The sequence below is a fragment of the Solea solea genome, chromosome 6 (assembly GCF_958295425.1).
Source record: "Solea solea chromosome 6, fSolSol10.1, whole genome shotgun sequence".
Lineage (NCBI taxonomy): Eukaryota > Metazoa > Chordata > Actinopteri > Pleuronectiformes > Soleidae > Solea > Solea solea.
This window is the reverse complement of record NC_081139.1, coordinates 6,029,025-6,057,002: the sequence shown is the minus strand read 5'-3', so window position 1 is coordinate 6,057,002 and position 27,978 is coordinate 6,029,025. Positions and strand designations below refer to the sequence as shown.

Genomic DNA, 27,978 nt, shown 5'->3' with positions numbered 1-27,978 from the left:
ATCTTATCAATTATACTATTGGATTTTGTTCAAATTTGAGTTAATCCCTGTGGTGGTGTTTTTAATCCAGTGATACACTGCCCTCTGCTGGAGGTTACTGTTTTCTCTTTGTTTTGCTCTGGACGTTTCTGGGCGACAAACTTTGGACAGTGCGCTGGGTCGGACAAACTAAGAAATGCAAGTATTAGTGGTGCTAAGCGCCAGGTGAACAAAAAACGTTCACGAAACCAGAGGGAATCTGGGATTGGTGTTTATTTGCTGATGCGCTCAGAGAGGAAGAGAATGAAAAGCGACTAAGTAGCTTGAGGCTAAAGTATCAGCATTTCTGTATGTGTATGTGGCGTACACACTACAAAAACTTCTCATAATAACTGTAGGTTCTAATAATACAAAATACCACGTCTGAGTCTGACGCAGTGTGACCCTTGTCTGTTTACATGGAGGCTATGAAAAGCAAGAGAGGGGCAACCTTTGCCTCTGCTGTGTTTACAAACATCAGCCCACAGGTTCTGTATTCTCTGGACTTTAAAGAAGCAGGGATGCACCATGAGCCCAGTGTGTTGTCTGTCCTGTTATAATACACGCTTGACCTTTGCAGAAAAGCTTATAACAACATTTAGACTTTCTTATTAGGGGAGTAAATGAACACAGAGTATACCTGCACCTCTCCAGTGAATACAATGTTTAGTTGAGTATTGACTCTACATTTTCTATACATGTTACTTTTTCTACTGAAAGAAAAAGTCAATTCAAGTTTAAAAAGTTCAGTTCCGTGCTCTACCAGCAGGAGGGGTTGTAGAGGAAAAAGTCAGACACCTGGCTCTGGGACTGCCCCGTGGCCTCAGATTCAAACCCAATTTCTAATTTTCACAGGTGTCACTTATACAGTTCATAATAACACCTTCATTTTAGGACAGGGAGGACGAATGAAACTCAAACTGTTACTGACCCGAGGAAAGCAATTATGCAGTACTCGCTGCTGTAACTCAACACGAGCAGTCACATGAATACAAAACAGACATGACGATTCTGATTTCATTCATTTGTTTTGTCTCAAGTGGTTTCAGTATTTCAGCAACAACAACAAAAACGATGCACATGGTGTCCTACATGTTTTTTTTTCTTTCTTTAAAGATGCTCAACCTCTTGAGTCAAATTAAAAAGTACAAGATTAGCTTGATGTAGAAATGAATCGAAACATCAACTTAGCTTCTAACTCTCAAGAGATCCTATTGTATGCCCTAACCCTCTTAGACGATTGTAATATAATATCACACCAAATATAATTCCATCAAGGATTGTACCTCAAAAATGGAAATATCACATGTAGCTAAAATCGCTGCAGTGTTCGCAAAGATACTTGTGAAGATCCGCTCGTTATGAAAAATGTATGTGTCTTTATGCTCTTGGCTCTGAATACGTTGAATTATTCATTGTCTACGTTACTATTTTTAGGATATAATTCAAAACTCAACTAAACACATGACCAGCGGTGCAATGATGTCAGACGCTGTTAGTTGAGTTTGATTAAATTTTTTTAGACATAGTTAAAGCAGTTCCATGGTTTACTTTGCTTTGGGTCTACTTCATATTTGACATAAGTGCTGGTGGTTTAGAAAGAACAACACCTGATCACCAATTTAAACCACTTTTATTGTATCAAACAAATTTAGATTACATTAATCGTCACTCAATTCAAGTATAATTGAATGAGAAAAAAAACAACTCCCCAACTCGGATTTATGTAGGTTTCACTATAACAATTCAAAAACTGAACAAACATTATGTGTTGCATAAACACACTGCAGGAGAAAAAGAAAAAGGTTTGCACATCAATACTAAAGTGGCTTTCGTTTTCTGTTTCAGTTCAGACACAAACAAAATAATGTGACAGTTGTGGGATGATTGTCACACAATTTAATGCCAAATCGGTGACAGCAGATGGAATTACAAACATTTAAAGTGGTGGTGTGATAATGACTCTGAAATGGTTTTTTTTTGGTGGTTTTTTTAATCACATACAAAACTAGAATTAAGAGGGATTAACAGTAATTACAATTTGTGTTGGACCTTGGGCTTAGTTTAACATCACTGTGCATTCAGTATGATGCAATATGATTTAGATTCCCAACTGAATTCAGTGTCAAACATGAGGGTGCACCGTACTCACTAGTGAAAAACATGTAAATGGACACACTGTACTGTATACCCTGTGTGTCAACTAGAGATGAGCAACCACATGTAAAAAAATGGTTGTCAGAAACTAGCCTTGATATTATAACGGTTCATTGAGGTATCACCAGTCATTTTTGAGTAGTTGAAATCACATTTAGTTACCATGAAGAGGATAAAGGGGGAGACATATCTCCCTCAGGCTATCTGTGTCTATCTGTGAGTGATTGACAGATGCTCTGGTAACACAAGCAGAGACAAACCAGACATACTTACATGACATTGAATGTGTTCCAGTTGAGCAGCTAATTTGCAAACTACAGTGCACATTTAACCAGTGAATGTTTGTTTCAAGAGAAAAGGGCAGGGAAAATGATCTGTGTTCCTGTTTGTGAGTTAGGTAAGCAAAGGTGGCTTTACTCAAATGCAGTTAAATGAAGCCCTTTTACTGGCTGTTTGGAAACAATGCTCTATATGCAAATTAGGAAAACTTCAAAGAATGTGGCCATCACTATGGAAACAAAAACATAAAATAATAAATGTTTTTCTTTTCTGCATTTTTATCTCAAAGGAGAAGCAACTATGAATTTAATGATTTGTTGAACATTTTGTCTGTAAAAATGTTCAACTAAACAAAGAGTTTCCCAGAATGCAGCGCAACATCGCCACATCCTCAAACTGGAGAAACAGAAACCGAAGGAGAATTTTTCGATGGAAAATATTTTAATATGTTAAAATATTTCATGTTAATCAACTAAAGAAAAAAAATAAATTAAATGCAGTGCTAACAATTATGTGTTATACCAGGAAAAAACATGCAAATAATATTTAGTTGTCTATTGGTGTGATCATTCACTTGTGCAGTCAGTCCACACAAATATACTTTCTACTAACTTACAACGGAACTAAACCTAAATGCTGACATTCATAAAAACTGTAGTTTAAGTCCAAGTTATTAATGAGGTACAAATTCATTATATTGCTTAGACATGGGTTCAAAATTGCAGTAGTCATGGCACATTATTTCATGATGAGAATTTCTAAACGGACGTGCTGCCTTTGAACAAAGACACTGTGAGTTATGACGATGAATGTGTGACTGAGACAGGAAAAGACTGTCCCTATATAACTCCATATTAACTCCAATTCTGGTGCTAGTTTTAGTTTATGTTGAGTGCAGGGGATGCAAAACAAAACAAACATAGTTAAATAGTATTCTCTTTAAGCAGGATGGTTTTTTTCCGACACAAAATTAAGTGTAGAAACCTTTGCTGTTGTTCTTGCAGTGGTAACTAAGGTCTGGCTGTGGAGGAGCATACACTATATGCCCTGATGTTTCTAAAAAGTAGATCTGCAGACACAATCTTCTGTCATTTTGTTGGGATGGCTGAGCAGACTGAGCCGCTTGAGTTGTACAAAGGATAACTTTATTTCTCTTTCTCCAGGCTGCAGTTCTTTGTCTTTTCCTCGGCTGACTGGCACACGCTGGATGCTGCAGCTTTTCTTCCTGCAAAATATAGCAAGAGACAAAAAAGTAAGTATAAGAGAATAAAAAGAGGCAGACACGAGGACGGCTCTCTCAGTCCAGCACCAAATGAACGTGGTTAATATCTCGTTTCTCCAGGTTTTACTCACAGAAATTGTTAATTGTAAACATTAATCTTTCTGACAGCATGAATGGAAGTATGGGGCCACTTTTTGATTTATTTGTGCTGCTACACTACAAAGGTCTTTGTTCATGTTCAGATAATATGTACCTTGGTACATAAACATACAGTGTTATATGTTCAATTTCTGAATCAATGCCATAGGTTTCCAAACCAGCTTGCAAGGGGAAAGGGAAGCAGCATAAGAAGTGGAGGTAACATTTGTAACATTTAAAATGTTACTTACAACAGGCATTATGGCAAAATCAAACCAAAAACAAAATGTAAACAAAAGAGAACTTTTCAATAGAAAGAGCTAATAGTGAAAAAAAAAAAACCCTGTCTAAACTATCCCTATACAGCTTGAAGTAAAACCAACATACATGTGGGAACAGCAGCCCTACACATTGTTTCTTGACGTAACGCAATCTACAATGTTTTCATACACAATCAGTTTTTGTGACAAACTCTGTGCCTGATTTCCTACCTAACGTCTCCTCAGTGGGTTGAGTCACCAGATTGGTGATCCGAGCTGGGTGCCGCACCAATCGTCCAATTGCAGGCGGGAAACCACAAGCCTTGGGGATGGTGCAGGCCAGCAGCTCCAAGTAATATTTGACTTGAAACTAACAACAAGCTTACTGAGTCCAATCTGCTTAATGTTTTACACACAACACAAATCTCACTGTTACCCATTGTAACCTTATAAATGTGACTTGCATGGGCCAAGTGTCAGTGAATATACAAGACAAGCCGGTATCAACAAAAAGGGATTATATTTACACTGAAATCAATCATAAAGGTTATATGTCTAAGAAAAGGACATATGAACCATGAATAAGTACAGTCCGTGTAAACATGTTCATTTGGGTCTGTGTATTGCGTCACAAACATGGGTGGATGCCACGCGTCCATAGAGGAGCTCAGCAGTCTTGTGCTTTACAGATGGCAAGTTATGAATCGGCCTAAATCATTTTTCTGCCACAAACTTCCAGCATGACAGCTGGTGGTGTTTTTTTGGTGAAACAACACCACTTTTCACACAACTTGAACATAGGATTAGTTTCATGCTCGGTCTGTTCTGCTCCTCACCCCCTACCTGCGAAACCATTTCCAGTTTTGTGTACAGCTGCCTCCCAGGGCATTTCAACCATGGCAGAGCTCTGTGTGTGGATCAAAGCGTGTTTGTTGACGAACCATGATTACAAGAAACCAAAGCCCAGCTTGTTGAACAGTTTAACATAATATAAATAAAAACACTGTCCTGAAGGAGGAATGATGATGACTTCTGAGGGAAAGGCCATGAAGGAGATGGTAGAGATTTTGAAGGGGAAATCATTCCCACCTGCTGCTACTGTATTTGTGTACCTGCTTGTGTGTTGTTTTGTTGCGATGAGGGATCTGCTACACTGGCAGCACTGGAATGATCCTCGTCCTCCTTAGAGAGGGGACACTCAAGTCCACCCGCAGCCTCTAATAGACTCTCTCTGGAAAATTCTGCATGGGAGACAGATATGAAAATCAGAAAGAGATTATATAAATACTCTCCTAATGATAAAGCACTGCTGATAAAATGCTCTGGTTCCATATTTATAGTTAAGAACAGATGGTCTGTTCTCCTGTTTAAAAGTAATGCCAATCATTGCCATGTGACAATATCAGTTGCATTTACTTCAAAAGGGCTGATGCCACACTTTACTGGACCGGTGTTAATGGTCATTGATTTGTTTTCCTGTGCTTCTTCTTGTCTGAGGACTTGCGGCTCACATGAGCAATCCCAACACACATCTTCTAACCTTTCTTTAAGGTTTGGCACCACAAAGAAAAACAAAGAACCTGTGCCCCTGATGGTAAAATGACAAGGAAATAGATTTACAAGAACTGCATTTCTGCACTCTGGTGCTAATGCTATAGAATGCGAGTCCTGTCCAGTCATGACGCATTAGTCCTGGACTATGACCAAATGTGTGAACTGTATGGGCTGCAATTTGTGGCCATCCATTATCCATTCACATGCTTTTAGAGCTAGTTGTTTGGCATGAGATAAAAAGCTGACCTCTGCTTTCTGTTATTAAATGGTAAGTACTTTATCTGGCACAGACAGTGCACTGCATCTGCCAAGGCACTTAAACAATATTAAGTGTTTACATTAAAGGGACCGTTCTGCAAATATGCTGAGGTTTTTTTATCAAGCGCCACATGATACTGACATTTCTGTGAAGTGAAATTTCAGTACGTTCATACACAAAAATAAATGAAATGTGCTGATCATGAGAGAGACAGGCAGACTGGCAGTCTCTCTCTCTCTCTCTCTCTCTTCTGTGTGCGATTGCAGGAATGGAGTCATGTGTGCAGGTGTCAGGTCACTCACTCTGCTGAATTCATGTATCCAGCCAGATTCTCTCTGCATTCAGCCGGCTCAGATTTGGAGCTCATTATTATGAATCCCTACCTCAGCTTGACTTAAATATCTTCTGTCTTCTCTCAATTCAGTTCTGCACCCTTTCATGTTAATTAGTTTAATTTGGCCTCAATCCTCAATCTTCCCTGAGAGGCTTCTGCGTTCCCTTGTTCTCCTCATCCTTCCATCTGCTCTCTATTTCTCAATGTATCACGCCATCCATTTTTCAAAGTCTCCTCCTTTTGTCCGTCCTTTATCCGCTCTCTCTCATGCGCGGGCGCACGCACACACAGACACACACACACACACACACGCACGCGCACACACACACACCATTTACTTGACTCAGACATGTTTTGGCAGACTATGGTTATTCCCTCTTAGACTGTACCTACAGCACAGTGCTACGGTGCCTGCAATGCAGTGTATTCACTCAGGTACCGTGATGAGTCAGTTTGACCTACTTATTTTTGTTTTGAGCAGAGTACTTTGTATCTCTACTCTGTTGTTTACTTACACCGCCACATGTCAGAGTTAAGAGATTAAGCTTTTAATGATCGTCAGTTACAGACTAGGCCAGTGGTCCCGGCCTGAAATCAGTTTTAAGGGCCCAAATAGAACAAATTATAAAATGAAAAAACAAAACAAATGAGAGTCATGGCAACTTCCCACAGTTTTGGCCTCATTTTCATCATATTTTGAATACTATCATTTATAATATGAGGCTGAGTTTCCTCTGCAGGGGTGAAATACAACCCTCAGGCTGGGTACACCGGTGCTAAAAATTAGCTTACTGCATAGCTGGCAACGATGAGTGTTTTTATCACATTTTCCTGTTAATAACTATATTTTTAGGTAGGTCAAGTTGTATTTGAGGCAAACAGGCTTTATAATTAGTAAGGATTGTCTAAGGACTTGCTTCCCTGCATGCCAAATGCAGAGGTACAGTCTGAAAGGTTTGTGTAGCTAAGTATAAAAATTAAATCCCAACTCCAAACATACCCTCCAGTTGGCAACGCAGTTTCTCAAAGGCCTCCACGGTGGCTTCATCGTCGTGCGGAAGCTCCTCTCCAGCGGGAACAGACTCTGGGCTGGGTCGATCTGAAAGGCAGCTCTCTGAGGAGCATTCATCCCCAGCTCCCTGCTGCTGTCTATAAAGGTGATGCTCTACCAGGAATTGCAGCTCTTGAGGAGGGAGGTGGAGATGGAAGAGGAGGAGGAGGAGAAAGAGAAGCAGAGAAGATGAAAGGACAAAAGTAGAATTAAGTGAAAGGTGAAGAACGTGCAAAAGGAGGATGAGCAAAAGAATTCAGTGGTGTGAGGTGAAGAGAACCAATGGTGGAGACGAAGGGTTATAAAAAACTAACAAGAAAAAGACGTATTCATCATTTTATTTTAGGTTATACTAGGTTATGTTATTACCTTTTAAACTAAATGTCCATTTTGTCTAAATAAGGACTCTGTGAATTTGATCACTGTTTAGCTGTGGGTCTTTGTGGTAAAAAAATAGCCTCCTGTTAAATAAATGTCACAAAATCATTTGCACTCATACAAAAATCCTATAGAAATGTCAGGTGCGGAGACATTTCTCAGACTTTAAGTGAAGAGTTTCTTTACTTTTCTTTTCTTCACACAGTTCTGCTTTTAGCTTTTATAAAATGGAGACTGTGGTTGGAAAGTGAGATAATGAGTCTTCACCGTGACAAGTGCAGCCCTGGCTCACTCCAAGACTAACACCCAAAATAGAACAAACTTTTGTCATAATCTTATACAAAAACTTGATCGCAAAAGCCAAGGATGTCCTCTTAAAGCATAGAAAAGACAGTGTATATTCTGTTTTTGAATAAATCTGCAATCCTGTGTGTATATTTATCACCGTTCACTTCTAAAATCTAAGTATAAAGCTCAAGTAAATCAACCAAATGTAATATTTGCTTGCTTGCCTTTGTATATTGTTCTGAATTGACAGCTAAAACTTTATGTATTCTACTTTTTTACATTAACAAGATTTCATTATACACTCTGGGAGGTTTTAGAGGTCAAGCATGATTCCTGCGAACAAGAGAACAAGGATTTATGATGTCTGGGGTATATTTATTCATCCATCCATTCTTTCTGTGAGTTCTTTGTCAAAGAGAAGTCAACAAATAAATAAAGAGGAAAACTACCTTTCATCGTGGGCGTTCCCTTTTGGCCTTTTCGTCGTTGTCGAGGGGAGTTCAACAAGGCAGCCTGTGAAACACCAGCGTTGCTTATTTAGCAAAGACCACCATGATTTCATTTTAAAACCACATACAGAACTTTAATCATTTTGTTTCTATGAACCTATTTCAATAAAACTCTGCAATACATAGCATATATTAAATTACCTTGTACAGCTGGTTTGGGAGACGATCTTCATCTATTTCTGAAAGACAGAAAATATGCACATAGTTAAGAATATACTGTAGATCTATGATAAGAAAAAAAAGATGATATGATAAGAAGATATCTAAAGCACACACTGATTAAAGATAGTGCACCGTGTCCTTTGCGATTCACGTATTGTGCCGCTTTGAACACAGTGTCTCTCTTTGGAATGTTGAGTCCTGTCGCTGAAGACTGAGCTGCTGTATCCAGACAGTGCAGAGCACGGTGGATATAAGGTGACCTCCAGCCAGATGGTCATTTGATACAAGCACAACAGTGCACAAGTGCTGCTAACACCTTCATTAATACTTGAGTAACATTTTGCTGCTACATCATGTGCATACAGCTGTGTGCGCACATGATGTAGCAGTGGTGGAGAAAGTACTCGGAGCCTTTGCATCGTTAATTTGTACGAAATGTACGGTAAATGTCTCTCCGTTTGCTTTTCATATTAATACACAATACAAAAAAAGTAACATACATTAGTATGTGAAATGTGACTCTGTGGTCGCCACAGGAAAGCCCTTAAACACAATAAAAATCACTTAAGCCATTAACTGTGATCAATAGTGAATGTGTTGATGTCACATGCAGCACTGTGTTTTTTAGCCTTGGAACTTTTTTTTTTCTAGGACACCACCTTGTTGCTTGGCAACCTATGCTTCCCAAGGCACTTGGAGAGGCTGTGCGTGTATGCGTGCGAGGATGTGCATATATTAATCCTACTTGAAAGTTATCCACCAGGGCGTTCAGAATGCCAGTGATGTGCTCGCTTCTTTACTCATCACTTTTACTCCTCTAACAAAAGCCCAGCTGTGTCATACAAAAACATTCACTTTCGTTTAAGGGCCGCGTTAATCTGTACGCTGCAGCAGCACATGTTTACAGTGAGGCTCGCGTTTGAGTCTTATTTTTAGCGACTTCCAGCACTGCAAGAAGGTTAATACTGCCAATATGGATTTTGTAACAAATCAATCCCAGGAAATGGGCCTGTCGAGGGCTGTCCTTCAAGGTACTGGATAAAGCTTGAAATTTATAAACAGCTATATTGAATCATTTTAGTCTGAAATTGGAGTTTCACCCCACAGGTGCAAATTTTGGTATCATATGTAATATGATACCAAAAGTTTATAAACATGAGGACAATTTACTGTAAACTGCTTATGACATTAAATACAACACCACTTTTTTGTTGTTTTGTAACTGCTGTACCACTAGCCAAGTCAGATGTACATTGTGAAAATGCTATTGTTAGTAGAACTGAAACGATTAATCGATGAATCGATTATTAATCGATTACTAAATTAATCGACAACTATTTTGATAATCGATTAATCCGTTTGAAGCTTTTTTCATGATTAAAACAAGATTTCTGATTGTTTAAGCTTCTTAAATATGAATATTTTCTTAATTTCTTTGCTATGGAGAACAAATTAATCATTAAAAGTCAATCATTTTGGTTTGTGGGCAAAACAAGACATTTGAGAACATCATCATTTCCAGGTTTGACGAAACACCGATCAACATTTTTTATGGTTTTCTGATATTTTATGGACCAAACGATTCATCGATTAATCGAGAAAATAATCGACAGATTAATCGATTATGAAAAGAATCGTTAGTTGCAGCTCTAATTGTTAGAATGCTATAGTTAGGTCATGGTACAAAAACTATGTGTTTTACATTTTGTAAAGATTTAATTGTGGGAAAAAGGGGGAAAACACATTAACTTTCAGTTTGAACCTTGCTGTATGACTCCTGACATCTGACCCCTTTTTCCCATCATAATTCCTACAGTTATTAAGGATTCTTCCTATGGAACACCAACAAGACAATTGTGTACTGTATACTGACACGAAGCCAGATATAAAAGTACAATTATGTATAATAGCCACCCTTGTGTTTCAAATCACTTCATCTTGAGTGGCTCCATTTTGACACTTGCAGCAATGTTAAAAGGTCAAAGATAATGTGGTCAGAAAAAAAAGCAGATTTTTGGAAATTCACTCTCCCTGATAAGACAATAGTTTAGCAACACAGATGGGATCTAATGGTAGCTTCACTTTCATCAGGTGTGTTCTGTTTTTAAAGTATTCATGCCTAAAATAGTGCACATAACAGAGCAGCTGTGGCTGCATTTGAACAATTTTGTGGGGGTTATTGTTAAACATAGTAATATACATGGCTGAAAAGTTATTTGGGTCAAGCAACATCACATGAGGGATTTTTCTTTGTGTGGCTGAGATTGAGATTGTTTTTGTCTGCGTAACAAGCCCTTAGTGAGAGGAAAAAAAAGGCACAAACACAAAGATTGCAACAGTGATGAGTCGAATGAGTGTAACAGCACGAGCATAGCGAGAGGGTTTTCTGCCTCTTATTTAGGTTGTCAGTCGCTGCACCGCGTTTGATGAAGAAAAACGAGCAAAATAAAGAAAACCTTGAACCGTGACTTAACGGGAAAAGAAAACACGGAGGTCTGCGCAGTCGTGCACGTCAAAGGTTTATTTTATATGTGTTGTTTTTGCAGTTGTTTACTAAGCAAAAGGTAAGGAAACCAGGGAGGAAAAGACATTGTGCTCTTTTTTTCCTTGTATTGGAAAAATATAGTTTCCCTCAAACAAACTAATAACTACTTATTTTATTTTGCTAATATTATCGTTTCAGCAACAGGAAAGAAATGCAAATTGTGCACTCTCATGTACTGGGGGTTACTCTACAGTGCAATATATATTTATTCATGAATTTGAAGAGTTCTATTATTATTAATATGTTGTGTGCATCAGACTTTTTTGTTTATTATGTCCAAGATAAATAAATATCATAGTGTTTTTATGCACTGCAGCTCATCAGTACACACACCCACACACTAGGGCTGAAAGATTTTGAATAAAAATCCAATTATTTTGACTGAAATTGCCATTGCGATATGATTTGCATGGTCATTTCTACATCATGTTCATTTGAATAACATATTTATTTTAAATGATTACTGTGTGATATTTGTGTAGATCTGGGAAAAACAAAGATGTTTCCTTTCTTTTTGACAGTCTGTAGAACATAATGTGTACAGTTCAGGGCAATATTGCGTATTATAATACGTTAAAAGGGTAATTTGACACACATTTTGGCTTTAAGAAATGTTGCGCCTCCTGCAGTTGGAAAATTGCAGTGGGTCGTATTGCAATTTTGAGAAAATTTAGATTCATTGTTCAGCCCTACCACACACCCACAAACACGGGGGTTTAATAAAGTGTTGTTTATTCTGCTAGGAAATAAAATGTAATATTCTATCTTTGTGTCATCTCTCTCAAGTTGTTACTACAGGAATGGAAAGACAAGGGTCAGCCTCTTCCGCCTCCTCCTCCTCCTCCTCTTCAGGCAAACTGTGAACACTTGTGTGCTCTCATTATTTAGCACTCTATCCCAGCTGTCTGTAAATCTGTGGCTCTCCCTTTGATGTGCTTTTGGGGGTACACAGTGCACAAGGCAAAGCAATCTACAGAGCATTAAATAATGCAATGCTCCATTTGATGAGAGCACACGATCTCTGCACCAGCACAGCTCCTCTTCCTCCTCATCATAAAAAATGCCTCCCCATCCCCCTCCATTTGGCACATTCTCATTCTCGCCTGTCTCAGTCTGTCAGTCTCTGGTTGTGTCTCTGTGGCTGATTGATGCCGGGTCTGTGTTAATCCCTACATCTACTTTTTCCCATCTTGGATCTCAGAAGCATTGGTCTAAATCAGTATTTTTATTATTATTTAAATCATATCCAATTATAGAGAGTTTTGAAGTTGTACTCAAAGGAATGTTGTTATTTACAAACTTATGTCAGTGACAATCTCTGCTGGTATCCCCAATGGAAGAAATGTTTCTCCTTTTTTTCTCTTAATTCTTCAGTGTTTACACACTCAAACACAGAAATACAGTAATGTTTTCCACAGCTAGCACAGCATTAACATAAATACCTTCATTAATTATGAATTGTCTTCAGTATCCTGACATGACACCCAGGTTTAACTGTTAAATCATTGTGTTTACATTTCCAACCACTGGAGAGGTTCACAGTTTATACAGTGAAGACATTAAGTGGAGAGTTTGCAGAAATACACCTGACTCCAGGATCCATGCTTCATCAGCTGCCTGTTCACTGTCTGCGTTTCAAAAGAATATTACCTCCTTGCAGTCGAAATGCAACGTCATCTGATTGGTGTTGCTTGGCTCAACACATTATTTCTGACGTTGTTAATTTGTAATGTAAATATTGTTTATTGCCACAGTGAAAAAGTGAAACAATTGCCCCTGTGGCAGCCTTCCAGAATTGTAAAACTCAAATGTCTTACTAAAACAGGGCATCTTAAGTTGGATTCATTTAATCTTATGTTTCCTGTCAGAACACTTGAGTTTCTTGTGCATGATCAAAGGTCTTTTAAACAATGTCACATTTCCCTCAACTCAGCAACAAACTTAATGAGTGTTGTTAGTTAAAAGGACATTTTGTAATATAAAAATGCTGCATGTGAGTTTGTTTAGTGCCTTACCTGGTGAAGACTGATCACTGGAAACCACTAAAGTAGCAGGAGTGGGTCTTCGTCTTCTGATCTGAAAAAGTAGAACAGTTTTAGAGTTTTTATCCCTTGAGTATAAATGACAGAAATGTTGTGAAGAAGCCTTTGGACCTGAGAATATTATATTAAGTATTTTAGCTCTACAGTAAGTTATGTAGAGTAGGTTGGAACTGTTTTATTACAGTTTTCTTGCTCTAATTCCCTCACACTTTGTCACTCAGCCTGGGCTGTGTTGAGACCTGGTCTTAACATTCGTCCTCTGAGAATTCCGATGTTTGAAGCTAGCTGAGCAGTGATAGCAGAGCATGGCGGCTTTTCCACCACTTACCTGCTTCTTGGCTCATGATGAATAAGAAAATACATGAAAAGATTTCACTAAGCTGCTCAAAAGCTTGTGTTGAAACCTATCGCTGACAAAAAAGGTTTTGCTCTTAACCGCAAACCGGCCACAGTGATTGTGACTGTCACGTCTCGCGGACATGTTGCGCGAGGTAGTCTGTTTTTTCACGTAAACTTCAGACCTGACTTTCCTCTGACTCCCCCTACTGGCAAAACGTAATACTGCTTCAAGCGCCATTCATTTTGTTGTCAGTCATATTGTAGTGGAAATCCATAGAAATTAAAATAAATGGTTATATTCTCTGAACTCGAAACAAAACAGCTCTATGTTATCATTTTTTTTCAATCACTTTTTCTACAAATTACCTACTTCCCTCTGTATCTCTGTCAAATTATACACTTGAATACTATAACCAAGCATAATGTCTGTATGTTTATTCATATTGGTTGGTTGTTCTTTTTTTACAATAGGCAATAAGTGTTGCAATAATAAGTTGTTTCAATTTTACATTAGCATGTTCATTTTTCCAGGGCCAGGTGATTATTTTTGCATTTTTTAGATTATTTTTGTCAACATGAAAGGGAATTCTTACATTTAAAATAATAATTCCTCTGTAAAATAAAATAATATGGGAGCATATATAAAAGCAAATAAAGTGTGAATGCTGTAACTGTTGCAATTATGTTCAAGGTGAAAATCTAAAACGATTGAATTTGAAGAGATTTCAGGCTAAATAAATGTTGGATAGTGGATTTTGCACTAATGACATGAAATACAGATGCTGTTTCAGAAATAACGCAGTAATAATACAGTAAATCTCATTCAGATTTGAAAAGATTCCTTCATATTTAAACAAAAGGAGGGCTGTGTGAATAATAAACAGCGCCGGCTGCCTTTTCTTTAACAGGCAGACAGAGATGTTGTTCTGCTTTGTCCTTATTTTCAAGAAAACTGCTGATCTCACATCCTGTGATGCATGTGGACAGATTCAGCGTGGCCTGCCGTTTGCTGTCTTTCCTTTCAGCATCCATTCACAGGGTTGAGAGAGTAACATCCTCTGTAATATTAGAGTAACACGGGGGGAGGAGATATTTCTATACTTCTGTCACTGGACAGTTCTGCCAAATATAAACACAAAGACATCTTGGTTACGAGGGAAAAAATAATTAAGCTTAAAAAAAAGGTTATGTAAAAAGTCACTGTGACATGTATTCTGTATCACAGAACAACAGGAACTTTCCCTAACCTTACCCAGGTAACCAAAGAGGCATAAAGACAACTAAAAAAAATATGCTTCTATTTTATTTGATCAAATTTAGCTTGTGCAAATGTTTATGAGTAAAGATTGTATACACACTTATACATGTAAATTTCCTCTACCTCTTTTTATGCTACAAATCTGAGGATAAAGATTTCAGCCTTGGCTGTGGAGTTTGTTGTTATTCTAGAAAATCCATCCCGGTCGTCCAAATTAAAGTTCAACAGATGTGTACGACTGATTACACCCAGACTCATTGTTATTCTCCTCAGCCGGCTCCCTGATCCTACGCTCACACAAATACCAGTGGACAGCTTCAACCCTCCAACCACCATCTCTGCTATTCCACCCACAGGCCAAGGAACATAAACAGCATTCGAATGGACTGGGTGTGCAAAATATGCCTGATATTCTTGTTGTGTGGAGGCGTGGAAAAAAAAAATGGGTCAAACCAAGAGATGGAAACATTTCCCAGTAGACACAGATGGTATAAGAGCGAAAAATAGCAAAACAATAGTTGCATAAACCCCAGATATAATATTGTATACTCATTTAAACAGAGAGCCTATTTAAAGACACAGCATGAGTTCGGTAACAAATGATTCCATCGTCACGGATCATGGTTTCATCACAGATTGAAATCATTTGCATCAGTTTTCCTCGTAGAAATTCAGAGGATTAATCCTAATGGGAAAACCATGATGTGTCAAAGCTGTCGAAATGCACACACTCTCTCTCTGAAGTAATATTTAACAGGATTTTGGTAACTAATACATCAAGGTTACTTTTATGGTTCTGTACAATGTGACCTTCTCTGTGCTTTTCATCTTTCTATATCAGCCACATCAGTCTCTTTTTGAATTAGTCAAGCCATGAATCCATGGAGAATTAACAAACGTTCTGATTAATTCTACATGACATGACATCTTGAAGCAGGGCGTACATTCACTGCTCTGCCACAACATGAAAACCAGTTACCTTTTGTCATTGATGTGGCCGATCAATGTACGCTGCTGTCCTGCCACCACTGGTGCACTTTTTCTTCCGTGCACTTGCACTGACACTGATCTCTTATCTAGTCCCAATCAATTGCAATTACAACTTCACACGGTCTGGTAGGTACGGCAAGGTAGACTGCTTTTTGTCATATTCTTGCTGTCCCAGCGTCCCCGCTGTCTCGAATACACAGTCTGCTGGATGAGATACTATGCTGGTTGACCTGGAATCATTGTATTCTGATCAGTGTGCTTAGCTCATTTCATCACTTAGTGAACAACTGTTTTTTAACAATGAGTTAAAAAAAATAGACCTTTAAACGATATAGAACTGTGTTCATGTCATGCAATAATCAAATTTAGGTGACAAGATTCCAAAGTTCTAAATCTATTTGAGGGGAAACTGTGAGATGTAAAGACTTCACCTCTCATTGCTCTCTGAGAAATAAAGTGGTAGATTTGTAATCACTTGCACTGTGACCTTCAGCAGAACATGGTGTTTGCACTGTCAGCACCGTTCATCAGGAAAAGGGCCGGCGCTTCCCAAAACCTTCTTCTATTAAATGCAAATGTATCCGCCAAGGATTTGCTTGAATCGGGTACAAGCACTGATCATTACAGTGTGAGATTTTCTTATCCTGTATCTTGAAATATGATCTTGCGGTTGTTCAGGCTAAAATCAGCACTTCGTATAATCACAGTTTCTTCATTCCCCGTGTCTTCCATCTCACTTTCTATCAGTTCAACAGAAAAAAACCCAAAAACATTTCAAACAGCTGCAGATGGAGAGCAGCGATGTTGGATGCAAAACACAAGCTGTAATTTGCTCTGTAGCAGTTCACAATAGGATATAACTGTTGCATTAAACATAATGTTTGTAGTAATTACAGCTTTTAAATGATCTGCTCAGGCCTGTTATTGCAGCAGATGGTAAACTAAACGATGTGTCTCTGCCTCGATTGAAGAAAAAAACATGACCAAAAGACCAACAATATTGTTGTTGTTATTGTTTAAACACTAAGTATTTGGATTTTATTTCTTTTAACCAAAATCAAAAGTGTTTTTCAATAGCCTCCACATCGCACGACTCACTCACTCAAAACTGCGCCAGCTAGACAGGAAACAGCTTTTTATCATAGCTGTTACATCCAAAAATTGTAAAATTGTGGAACAGGTTATAAATATTTGTATGTCATCGCAAAAGGTTTCAAATAATCTTGTGTGCATTTATAACTAATTCTTTAAGAGTAATTCAATTCTTAATTTGTAGTAAGACAAAAGCCAACGTCTAGACATCCAGACAGAATTCGTATAAAGGCTTTTTGCTCCCAGACATCTCCTGTCGCCCTTTTCCTCCAGGTGAGTTAGAGAGGGTTTCATTCTAATCAGTTGAGCAGCTTGATTGAAACTACAAGTGCCTGTAAGGACGGATCTCAGCCTTAGCATTAGACTAATAGTCATTAATTACTCCAATTAAAGCCTTAGTGTGAGAAAATTATCCAGTGTTAAAAACAATTTGTGCAACAATCAGACTGCAGCCTCAGTGTGGTGATAATGGATTCATTAGTGCAGACAACATGCAGGGTTATGGCAGTATAGCTTCACATGGTGACACTGTGTTGTTCAGTGTTGGACACAGAAATACAAACAAGCATATCAGCCTGTAAGTTGAGCTCGGCACAAAGAGAGGAGGAGAATGCACTTGATTGCTCTACATGTACAACACTGTAAAACACCATCACCCAGTCATCTTACTGTCATGATCCATCAGTGTTTCCAGGCCCCTCTGACCTTCTAATTCTTTGAGCTTCTTCCTTTCGGAGTCACTACAGATTATCTGCCTCCATCATGCCCTATTGTGTCCTCTTCTGTGATTCTTCACAACATCCATGATCTTCCTCTGTGGTCTTCCTCTTTTCCTCCTGCCCACCAGCGCCATCTCAACACCCTTCGTTCAAGATATGCACTCTCTGTATGTCACCAAAACATCTCAACCTTGTCTCTCTTACTTTATTTCCAAACTGTTTAACCTGAGCTCTCCTGTCCATCCAGGTTACTCCCAATGAAGATCTCAGCATCTTCAGCTCCGCCTCTGCTCTTTTAGACAGTGCCTCTGTCTATAAGTCATATAAGTCATAGCTGGTCTCACTACCTGGTCTTTTTGACCTTCCCTTTCACTTTTGCTGTTATCCTTCTGTCACACATCACCCCTGACACTCATCTCTCCACCCACTCCACCCTGACTGCACGCTATTCTTCACCTCTCATGTGCACTGTCCATTGCTTTGGACGGTTGAGTGCAGGTATTTAAACTCATCTTGCATCTTCAAAGTACCACCTGTCTCACTGTCATTCACACATGGGTATTTTGCCTTGGTCCTATACTTACCATCATCCCTCTTCTCTCCATCTCTACAGGCTCTCTTCTAGTGGTCCCCTGATCTAACTACTGATTATATTATCATCTGCAAACAACAGAGTCCACAGAGGCTCCTGTCTGACCTTTTTTCCAAATTTGGGGAAATCAAAACGTTTGTTTACTTTACAAACACCAATAATCATGACCACCAGCACCTCTGAGGCTGCATCAGACGGATACACTAATGACACGGTGAAATACTCCCATCTCGTTAGTTTTAATGTGACCACACTGTGGACCCATTTAAAGTGCTCAATGGGGAGGAAAAAAAAACAAGAAGCAGAGATGTTTTTAGCTTCAACCTGGCTCAGCTTTTGCAATGTGATGTATAATCCATGTAAGGCACTTCACTGGCTATAATATACTGTATTCTTGGTGTCGTCAGGTCTGCTTAAAAGTGTGTTTCAAGTGTGTTTAAAATAAGAAAAAGAAACGTGTACTGGTCTATTTTTGATCTGAACATCTGCAGAACCTGACGCATCAAAACACGAGATTATTTTGTTTATTTCATACAAAAAAAAAATCTATTTTATGGAGTGATAATATTCTATATTATTTTCTCTCTTTTCATCAGGATTTATGTTGAACTGACGTCGTGTTTTACGTCACGCTTTGACGCGACCAGGTCCTGGTGTCTATCAGTTCCCGTCAGTTTATGCTCTTTGGTACAAAGTGAGCTCTAGAATGAGGTTGTGATAGTGGTGGGACAGTCTGTCTCTGTAGATAAGAGGATGAATGTGTGCAGTTGTTGTCGGGGTCTGACTACTGGGAGTCTGTTGTGACGGACGTGCAGTTCTCCACAAAGGTTGATTCACCATGCTGGGAGCTGTCAGAGTGCAGGAATAACTGAACCATGGGTGAAGTCTCCTCCTGTAACATTCATTAGTGTGCTGCCAAACACACACACACACACACACACATACACACAGAGGTTTCATTTTGTCTTGATGTACAACTATAGATTTCCTATTTCCTTTATTACCAAATTTAAGATAAGTAATTGCTGTTGATGTGGCGCCTCATCTGTGTGTTTGTTTTGTGTCTTTGCTGAAGCGTCTGTCTCTCACAGACAGTTTTGACCCACACAGTACCACACACTGAAGAGCCAACAAGCCATGAAGGCTCTGTGGCTAAACTCACAGTGGTTTCAGAATAAATTGGAAATGCTCATAAAGGGTAATGATGGCAATTAGCCAAACTTTAGTCATGCTCGTTGAGTCTGAGAGCAGAGAACTCTCTTGAGCTCTCTGCAGAAGAAGTCAATTGAATTTTCTAGTGTATACAGCTTGAATGAGATCTGTCTGCTGGTGAAGAGGAGTCGGTCACAACAAGGTAGAGATGTTTAAGATCCTGTCTTAAATAAATGACATAGACAATAGATGGTGGGCACGCAGATAAAAAAAAGAAGACAGACAATTACATCTCAACCTTCCAAACAGATCAAGGCAAACAGCTCTCTAGAGATGCACGGACACACTGTAAGACACAAATACACACACACATACACACAATTATAAAGGCGCATTACATTCATTTTTACAAACGGACCACAGGCACCGATTCACACACAGTGTTTCTAATATCACTTGGTTTAGTACGCACCAATTCAATTAGCTCCATACCAGCACAAACTAATGAGTTTCATGCCTGGATGGTAACAAAATCAACCTCATATGCCCCCTTTGCTGGCAGCTATTATTCTGATTACGTCAGTCATGTCTGATTTGGGGATACTTAGGTTGGAAGCAGCAAGTTTAATACTTTGAATAACTACTTTACCAGAGATACAACAGAAGCATCACACAATTCATCGTGAGCAACCGTGAGTGTGATATCTTATCTGATCCTCAAAAAATGTCCAAAAGGTCATTCCGTCCATTATCTCCACTGCTTATCTGTTGAGGGTCACAGGGAGAGCTGGAGCTGATCCCAGCTGACACTGAGTGAGCGGCAGGGTGTACTCTGGAGAGGTTGCCTATCTCTGTGCCAACAGACAGAGCTAAACAACCTCTGCTGCTGACACTTCAAGTCATTTCAGAGTCTTCAGTTATCTGGAGAGAGGCAGCCAGAAGACTCAGACACGGGGGGGGGGGGGAGTTTTACACTATTATTGTGAGGCACTAGCACTTTACATAACGTAAAAAATAAGCTTGATAAGACGGTTATTAAAAGCAACAGTTATGACCTTTAAATCTCAGTGTGCTGATCATTAATTGTATCTAAAACAAAAAAAAAATTCTTAAATATATTGTGGATTAGAATGGTTTTAATTATTCTTTATCAAAACAACATGCATTTTTGTTGGCAAGGAAACCATGTACGTGTTCTAAAATGTGAACTGCTTCTCTATATCTAAGTAAATGGAATATCTTTGAGTCTGTAAATAAAAACAAACTGAGGATGTTATCATTTCTCAGGTTTTGGAAACAAAGATTGACACACCCTGTCTTGTTCAATGCATGTTTTGTAACACTTATTTATTTGGCTGCATATCACTGGTGATAATTCTTAATATCATGTCACGGACACTCAGCTGTCACTCAAATGCATCTACACACCAACAATGTTCATCTGCTTTTCATTTATCTGAGTCTTTTGAGTCAGATGTTACAACTCAGTCTCACGCCATTCCTGGAAAACACAGTTGAAAACTCATTCACACGCAAACTGTGCACATGCACAAAAGTGTCCAGCCTGCATCTTCCTTTCCTATAGTGTCACGGTCTCAGAGGGGAGAGCAGTGAACGGCAGAGAGGGGAGGGGGGCAGGCAGGCAGACACAGAGGTGTAGTCAGCTTACACTGAGCCTCATTCATTATGAATGACCTGCCTTGTTCATATATTTATGAAAATAAAAAAGAAGTGGGACACTACGCTCTCCACAGGCACCTATTCTGTCACAAACGTCTCTTATATCACAAAGTGATGTTGAATGAGTTGAGCCTATACAGTAAGTGATCAAATTACTCTATGACTGTTTGTTGTAAACTGAGCCAGGGCAACTGGCCTCACGACATACAGCAATTGCGGCTGAAGTGAATAAAATGATCATCAAAAGAGGTTTTCTATCTGGTGATACCACGCCAAGTTTCATCAGCATCTCTCACTGCTGTGCTGCACATGCAGTCAGTGACTGGAGCCAAAACAACATCCAAGCCCCTGGAGATGCATCCAGACGACATCCCTTTTCAACACTGCTGAGGGCAGACGCTGCTACTCTACGACTGCAGGTGGAACAATCAATCTTAAATGAATCACGTTCAGTTTAGTGCCGCATTCGGAGGACACAGCCTGCTAATCAAGTGCGTGAGAGAGATGAGACGCTGATAATGTGGTTTCTCTGAAGCAGCAGCTTATACAGCAGTTTCTACAGCACACTGTTTTGCTGGCTCTTGAACTATACACTGTGATATCCTCTTCAATCTTCACTGAACTTTATCACTTTTTAAATGTCACTAAATGTCCAATAATGCCACTAAAGCATAAACAAAACTTAGGATTCCCTTATCACTCACATCGCCTTGTCCTTCTCCTCTCCCCCGCTCCTCCTTACCTGCTCAGCTGCCTCTGGATCCAGGTGGGAGTCCAGTAAGGGGACAGTGAACTGGATCTTCCTGGGGCTCCCAGTTTCCATGGTGGCACTGTTAGTTAGATTGGAGGACAATGTGCTCAGCTGAGAAGGAGAAAGGGCTGATCCGCTAAAGGAGAATCCGTACAAGAGAAGAGGAAACAGCCTAGTGAAGGTTGCTGAAATGGAAATGAGTTGATCCAGCTTAGGGGAAAAAAGAGAATTAAGCAGATTGTTTAAGTTTTTGTAAGACTGTTCCCTGCTTTTGGCACACTTCCTCCTTGATTGTCTTTCTTAATGGCCCCCTTGTTTTTGTCTATTCCACTTTATCTTTTCTATGCTCAGCACCTGCTGGTGTCTCTGTTGTGGCTTCCCTCCCTTTCCTTGCTGTCTCTCCTGGCTCACAGCACAGAGGCAAGGACATTCTAGACTAGGAACTCCTCTCCTTTGCTGTCATTCGCTGCTGCCCACTCTCTTCCACAGCAAGTCCCTCCCTCTCTTCACATTTCTTTCCGTCATCATTGGATGTCTGAGATCAGGGCTTGTTCTGCAGCAGTGTGCCTACACAGAGGGGAGAATGACGATTACAAAGACACACTCTCTCTCTCCCTCACACTCTCTCTCTCTTGGATGAAAAGGGGAGATACATCATCCGTTTTCTGCCAGAGAAGAAAGTACTTTTAAAACCTCCATCCTACACATGAATAAATATAAACTATTTCAAAAAAGTCTCACTCAGAATCACGCTGAGCTGTATGATTCTGTATGACTGTGTGTGTCAGACACATACACAGTGACTCCCTCCTTCATGCTCTAGTTATATTTCCATGAATGCTGTATGAAAGTGAACCAATATTTAATGAATTTTCACTAAATAATAAGTTGACGAAGTTTTTACAACATTGTAGCACAATCACCCACATCACTGCAGTATGAGTCATAAAGTAACAAAAGAAAAATCTCTGCCCAAAGACAAAGCTTAAGTGTTAATTTGAGCTTTGTTCATATCTGACCAAACCTGTCCTCATTTATCGATCATGTCCCTCCTAAGTGTCCCTGCGTCCTACATCTGCTGGCCCTTGATACATGACACCAGCAATGAAGCATATGCCAGTCGTTTTATTCCATATTGGCAGTACTTTTTCTTTTTTATTACCCTTGCAGAAACATTTGGAGTAATGTTATTATAATTATTGCTGTTATTATTTCGTAAAATTATCTATCAACATCTAATACTGCTCATATTTAATCTCACAGACTGTTATTATTGCTATTATCTCACAGATATTCATCTTTCCTTTCTAAACCTGGCACCCACAGCCTTATACAAGTGCTTCACATCACATATGCAGACGATGTGACCACGTGCACATTTATAGAATTTAAGTCACGGGCTTAAATTTACAAAATGTATAGTAAACTGAGAAGAAGGTTTTACTTTGCCTATAACTCCTCATTTAATAGTCCCTGCTTGGGCTCTGAAAGACTTCCACTCAGCTGTATACAGGCAATATTTTATTTTATCACAGGGCACTCAAGTGAATAACACAAGACCTTTTCCTTTTTCCACATCCTCCTTGTGAAGAAATCATCATCACAATCCTGTTTTTCCTCTTTTTGACCCAGTCATTATTTTTGCTACACACAACATTCTCTTTTCTTTTTTTCTCACAACGGTCGAGTGAGCGTGATAATAAAAAGCTTCTGTCCTGAGAGCTTTTGTCGATTTATGCAGAGAAGTGTGTGTGTGTGTGTGTGTGTGTGTGTGTGTGTGTGAGTTTGGGGGTCAGACATCTGCCATATTGTATTACCCTAGCTGCATATTCTCTGACATAACCTCCAGCTGTTAGAGTGAGGAAAGAGGTGGTTGAACGTTCTCTTAATATACCATCAACAGTCGTTGTATGTGTCACACAATGTATATATTAATCGTGTTTGAACAACATTTCGACTCTGTTCTTGTTAGCCATGCAGGAGAGCGCACCCCGGTCATTTACCCTTGACGCTGCTTTTGCTTGATAACATTAACTGTTACGTGACAAATTCTGCTGATTCAGGGTTGCGGTGGTGGCGAACAGCTGAGTTGTCCCCCTCCGCTACTTCAACATGGCTGACCTTCAATATGGTGAACAAGGTCAGCGAGACACGAAAGGTGACAATAAAAAGACTGAGCTTGTTTTAGACTCTCTCTCTGTGTGACTGTCTCTCTCTGTAATTGCTGCCCCTCGTCACCCTCCTGCAGACTCATGCAATTCAAATGAGCTGATTTTCTTCTTGAAATGAGCTGTACAGACAATGTGAGCTCTCCCGCTGTGTTTTTTCCCCTCTCCTCTTTCTTGTGATAGCATGCTGCTTGTTGTGTGTCATTGTTTTATTGAAGTTGGGATCCTAAAATCTAATCTGACTTTTGACCAGTATTTAATATCCCACAACAGGGCAAAGTGATTCAAACCTGATTACTTGATACTCAAATGTTAATAGTCAAGTGTAAGTGCTTGTTCAGATACATTAATTGCATCTGAGTCACCAGCCTGTAATCCAATTTGACATATATAAACAATTATTGTAAATAATTGTAATTCATTTTGAATGTTGCCACAGTGTGGTTCCTTTTTAGCGCTTTTTAAAATGTATTTCTTGCAAAAATCAAGTCTGAATATTTAATTATACAATAGTAGGCCTTGTCTTTGATCTGTGAATGTTCAAGATGACTGTAAAAGAAATTATTGAAATAGAAAATATCCTATAACAATACAGCATGATTGGACCAGGTCAAAAACCAAAGCCTTGGACACATCATTCCTTTTTTAATGACTAAAAAAAGGTCTCTCTGTAGTCTCCAATCAACCCTGGTTATTCTTCATTTTGTATTCTGGGTCCATAAAGAGGAGTGGGAGGTCAGGCTAATAAAAGACTCCTCCTGACAGGGATCGACATGCTGTCCTTCCCAGAAATTGGCTGCGGAAACGGTGAAAGCACAGCGTAATTGCGTGTTTCTGTGTTTTAATTAGCACTGGAGCTTATTGCATGCTGCTTCCCCAGGTGGCCTATAATTTCACCACACACACACACACACACACACACACACACACACACACAACAACCACTGCTGGTGTGTAAGAAACAACTGGGCTTCACTTTGAATTAAACTAATGCCGGCAGGATAAATCCCTTTTCACCGAGTTGAATTAAGAGGCTCTTTCAGAGACACTATGTGCCTTACATATATTATTTGTGCTTGTCCTATATAATTTACATAACGCTGATTTGGTGTAGAAATGACACCTCGTGTCTGGCAGATGTTCCTCGTCCTGTACTGATGCTGCAGAATTGCCTTATGATTAGTTTTACAACTATAATGCAATTTCTTATAATGATATTATTTATAATTCTTGCACATCTCATTTAACAATAACACTAACCCAACACTGAGTTGAGTTGTGAGGAAAATAAACAGCAACTGAAGACGAAGAGGATGATCACTGGATGTTGATCATACATGTTCTGTACTGTGACATGTTTCCGGGTTCACATTTCACATCTTGTAAGTGAGTGATCTGGATCTTTGTCCCATATTCAGAAGGAACACACACTTACGCGCAAGTTAAGCGTTTTCCAAATTCAAAGCTCTTTTATTTGCGCAGAAAACAAAATGATATAAGAAAAGGAACATAAGGTAATCATTTACAGCAAAAACGTGTGGTTCTCAGTAACATTCAAGTCGGGACTAATAAGGTCTGCTCAGAAAACTTTAATAGGCAACAGTCAGCATGCTTTGATGAGTGAGAAATTAGGGGGGAAAAAAACCTTTAAGGAAGCATCAGGTGTCAGGCCTAAGGGGTCGGGGAGATGTTGAAAAGAAGAATTTTCAGTATAATGCTGATTCATTCAATTCTCTCCTCTTAATCTCATTCAATTTTAGTCTCTTCCTATTTTGTCCTCTGCTTGGCCTTGTACCAGAACAGCGATGTGTAAATCTGCCCCGCTGGATTATTTCTTGCCAAATCTCTGGGGCACGGCCATACTCCAGATCTGACCCGGGGCTGCCTCCCAGTTACGGGGCTGTACTTGCTCCTCCACCGCCAGCTGTCCCTTGAATCCACGGCCAAACCTGCAAAGACGATGAACGTGAGCAACAGATGTTGGACATAATTAGGGGTGAGGTTGGGGTGCTACATAAAAGAGTCAAAAGTGATTATTTTATTTAAATCATGTTGTTATGCAGGAATACTAAATATTAGATTCTAATACTTCGAATACTGATGTAACACCTAACACAAAATTGTGGTTTTTCACTCACACAGACCTTCTATTTTTTATTGAAGGCTTTCTTTTGCCTTTTACCAAGTCATTTTTGGTCTAGTTGTATTTCACTCTTATTGCGTTTATGTTTTTCTGGAAGCAACATTAGTAAAAACATTTTCAGATCCAATGAAATTGATTTAAAAATCATTACATGTGACATAAATATCTGGAGCATTTTTCATAATCTATTTAATATCTCTGGTGTAACATAGGTTCACATTAAACATTTGTTTTATTGTAGTAATCTAAAACGTGCCTTTATTGTTTGTTTATTGACTTTGACACACACTGTCTTCCAGTCTTCCGCCATAGTGTCAGACACTAAATCAATGAATTGAATGAAGAGTGAGATATTAATACGTTATAGTAGTTTGATATAATTATTTTTTCCTCAACTTGCGTTTGTAGAGGTTTCCCGAACACTTCTGAGTTGCAGATAGTTATAGAAATTTGCATTATTAAGTTTATATTTATTTTGCAGCCCTTCAAATGACATTGTCATATCTGAATATCTGAATATCTGAATTGTGTTATTATTATTATTTTTATTTCTTTGTTCAAATCAATACAGACTCATGCCATGTCACTGACCTCTGTGGCTGATGGAGGACGGAGTTCCTGGTTTCTCTCTGAGATCCGAGCAGCAGAGATCGCAGCACTGAGGTCAGCAGACGATCATCAATGTTATCTGTGTTTTCACTCTCCTGTAGCGCACACACACACACACACACACACACACACATACGGTCGGTAAATGTTTTGTTCTGGAAAACAAACCACAGAGAGTGGAACGCCAGTGCATCTGCTGTAACACGGGACCTGGAGATGATGTGAGTGTGCAGAGGCAATGGAATGTACTTAAAGCTCATACAAATATAGAAATCCACCTTTTGTCTTTATGCAAAAGAAACCCAGATCTGTCAGTATCACAATGTCTTCCTGATATGCTGCCTTCTCCCTATAATCAAGCTCTCTGTCTTGCTATGACTGTATGTACAACTTGCCATGAGGAGCATCACTTATCTTAACTAAACTCTACCAGGGTTGTATAATTGCGCTCCATTTATTTACTGTGTCACATGCACAGACTTATCAGAGAATGTTGGCGTGACTTCGAGTTGTGCAGAGAAACTTTCATTCAACTTGCCTGAGATAGTAGAAATCAATCAATCAATAATTGGCATATTTCATAAACCAGTGAGCTGCAGAAAATAAACAGGCTACTACATTAAGATTCTAAGTTTTCTGATTGGTTTTGATGATGTCTCACCAGCCCGAGCAGGCGGTCAGCCATGTCCTCCTCAAAGCTGTCTGGCAGCATGTTGTTTTTGTCCGGACCCCCTTGGATGTGAAGAGCTTGACTGATGTCAGCCATCGCTATAAGCACAGCCAGAAGAGTCACCACTGCAGATGTGTCCATGGTGTCAGTTTGAGAAGAGGAGGTCAGGTGACAGAAGCCAAAGAGGGAAAAAAAAGGAAGAAAATTACTTAAAAAAGCTCCTGGAAAAATGAAGACTTGGCTTGTCCTGGACTGGGTGGAGTGTCCTCGTGGTATGGTGTGGTGTCCTGGTCTAACTTCACTGGTGGTAACGTCCTCGCTGGTGCTTATATACACCTTATGGTCACAATCTGGAAACCCCCAGGAGAGCTAAAGAAATATGCTAAAGGGAAACAGGGGACAAAGTGTCCCTAATATGAGACTTTACCTGGTCCATTTAGTGGGATCAGGGCATTAGTGATGACAGAGTATGTTATTATGTGGCCCTCAGGGTAGTTCTGCACACCTCCCCCAGTTATTAAACAGATAAATCCCTGCAAATGGACTCTGATGCAGCAGTCCCTTTGGTCTTTATATATACACAGTAAATGCCCATTACCCACTGAATCATGTGTCGACA

At 39.3% G+C, this 27,978-nt stretch overlaps 2 protein-coding genes across 2 annotated transcripts; both read right to left on the bottom strand.

The window, feature by feature from the left end:
- Positions 1-1,634: 1,634 nt before the first annotated feature.
- LOC131461451 (protein phosphatase 1 regulatory subunit 1A-like) lies at positions 1,635-22,262 on the bottom strand. Its single transcript, XM_058632719.1, has 7 exons — positions 21,761-22,262; positions 13,170-13,230; positions 8,589-8,626; positions 8,388-8,451; positions 7,222-7,404; positions 5,187-5,315; positions 1,635-3,679 (listed from the first exon to the last, which is right to left on the bottom strand). Exons 1-7 carry the CDS (start codon positions 21,839-21,841, stop codon positions 3,600-3,602), a joined length of 636 nt encoding a protein of 211 aa, XP_058488702.1. The 5' UTR covers positions 21,842-22,262; the 3' UTR covers positions 1,635-3,599.
- A 3,117-nt stretch (positions 22,263-25,379) lies between these two features.
- Positions 25,380-27,669, bottom strand: npffl (neuropeptide FF-amide peptide precursor like). Its single transcript, XM_058632193.1, has 3 exons — positions 27,351-27,669; positions 26,672-26,784; positions 25,380-25,886 (listed from the first exon to the last, which is right to left on the bottom strand). Exons 1-3 carry the CDS (start codon positions 27,498-27,500, stop codon positions 25,766-25,768), a joined length of 384 nt encoding a protein of 127 aa, XP_058488176.1. The 5' UTR covers positions 27,501-27,669; the 3' UTR covers positions 25,380-25,765.
- Between the last annotated feature and the right edge of the window lie 309 nt (positions 27,670-27,978).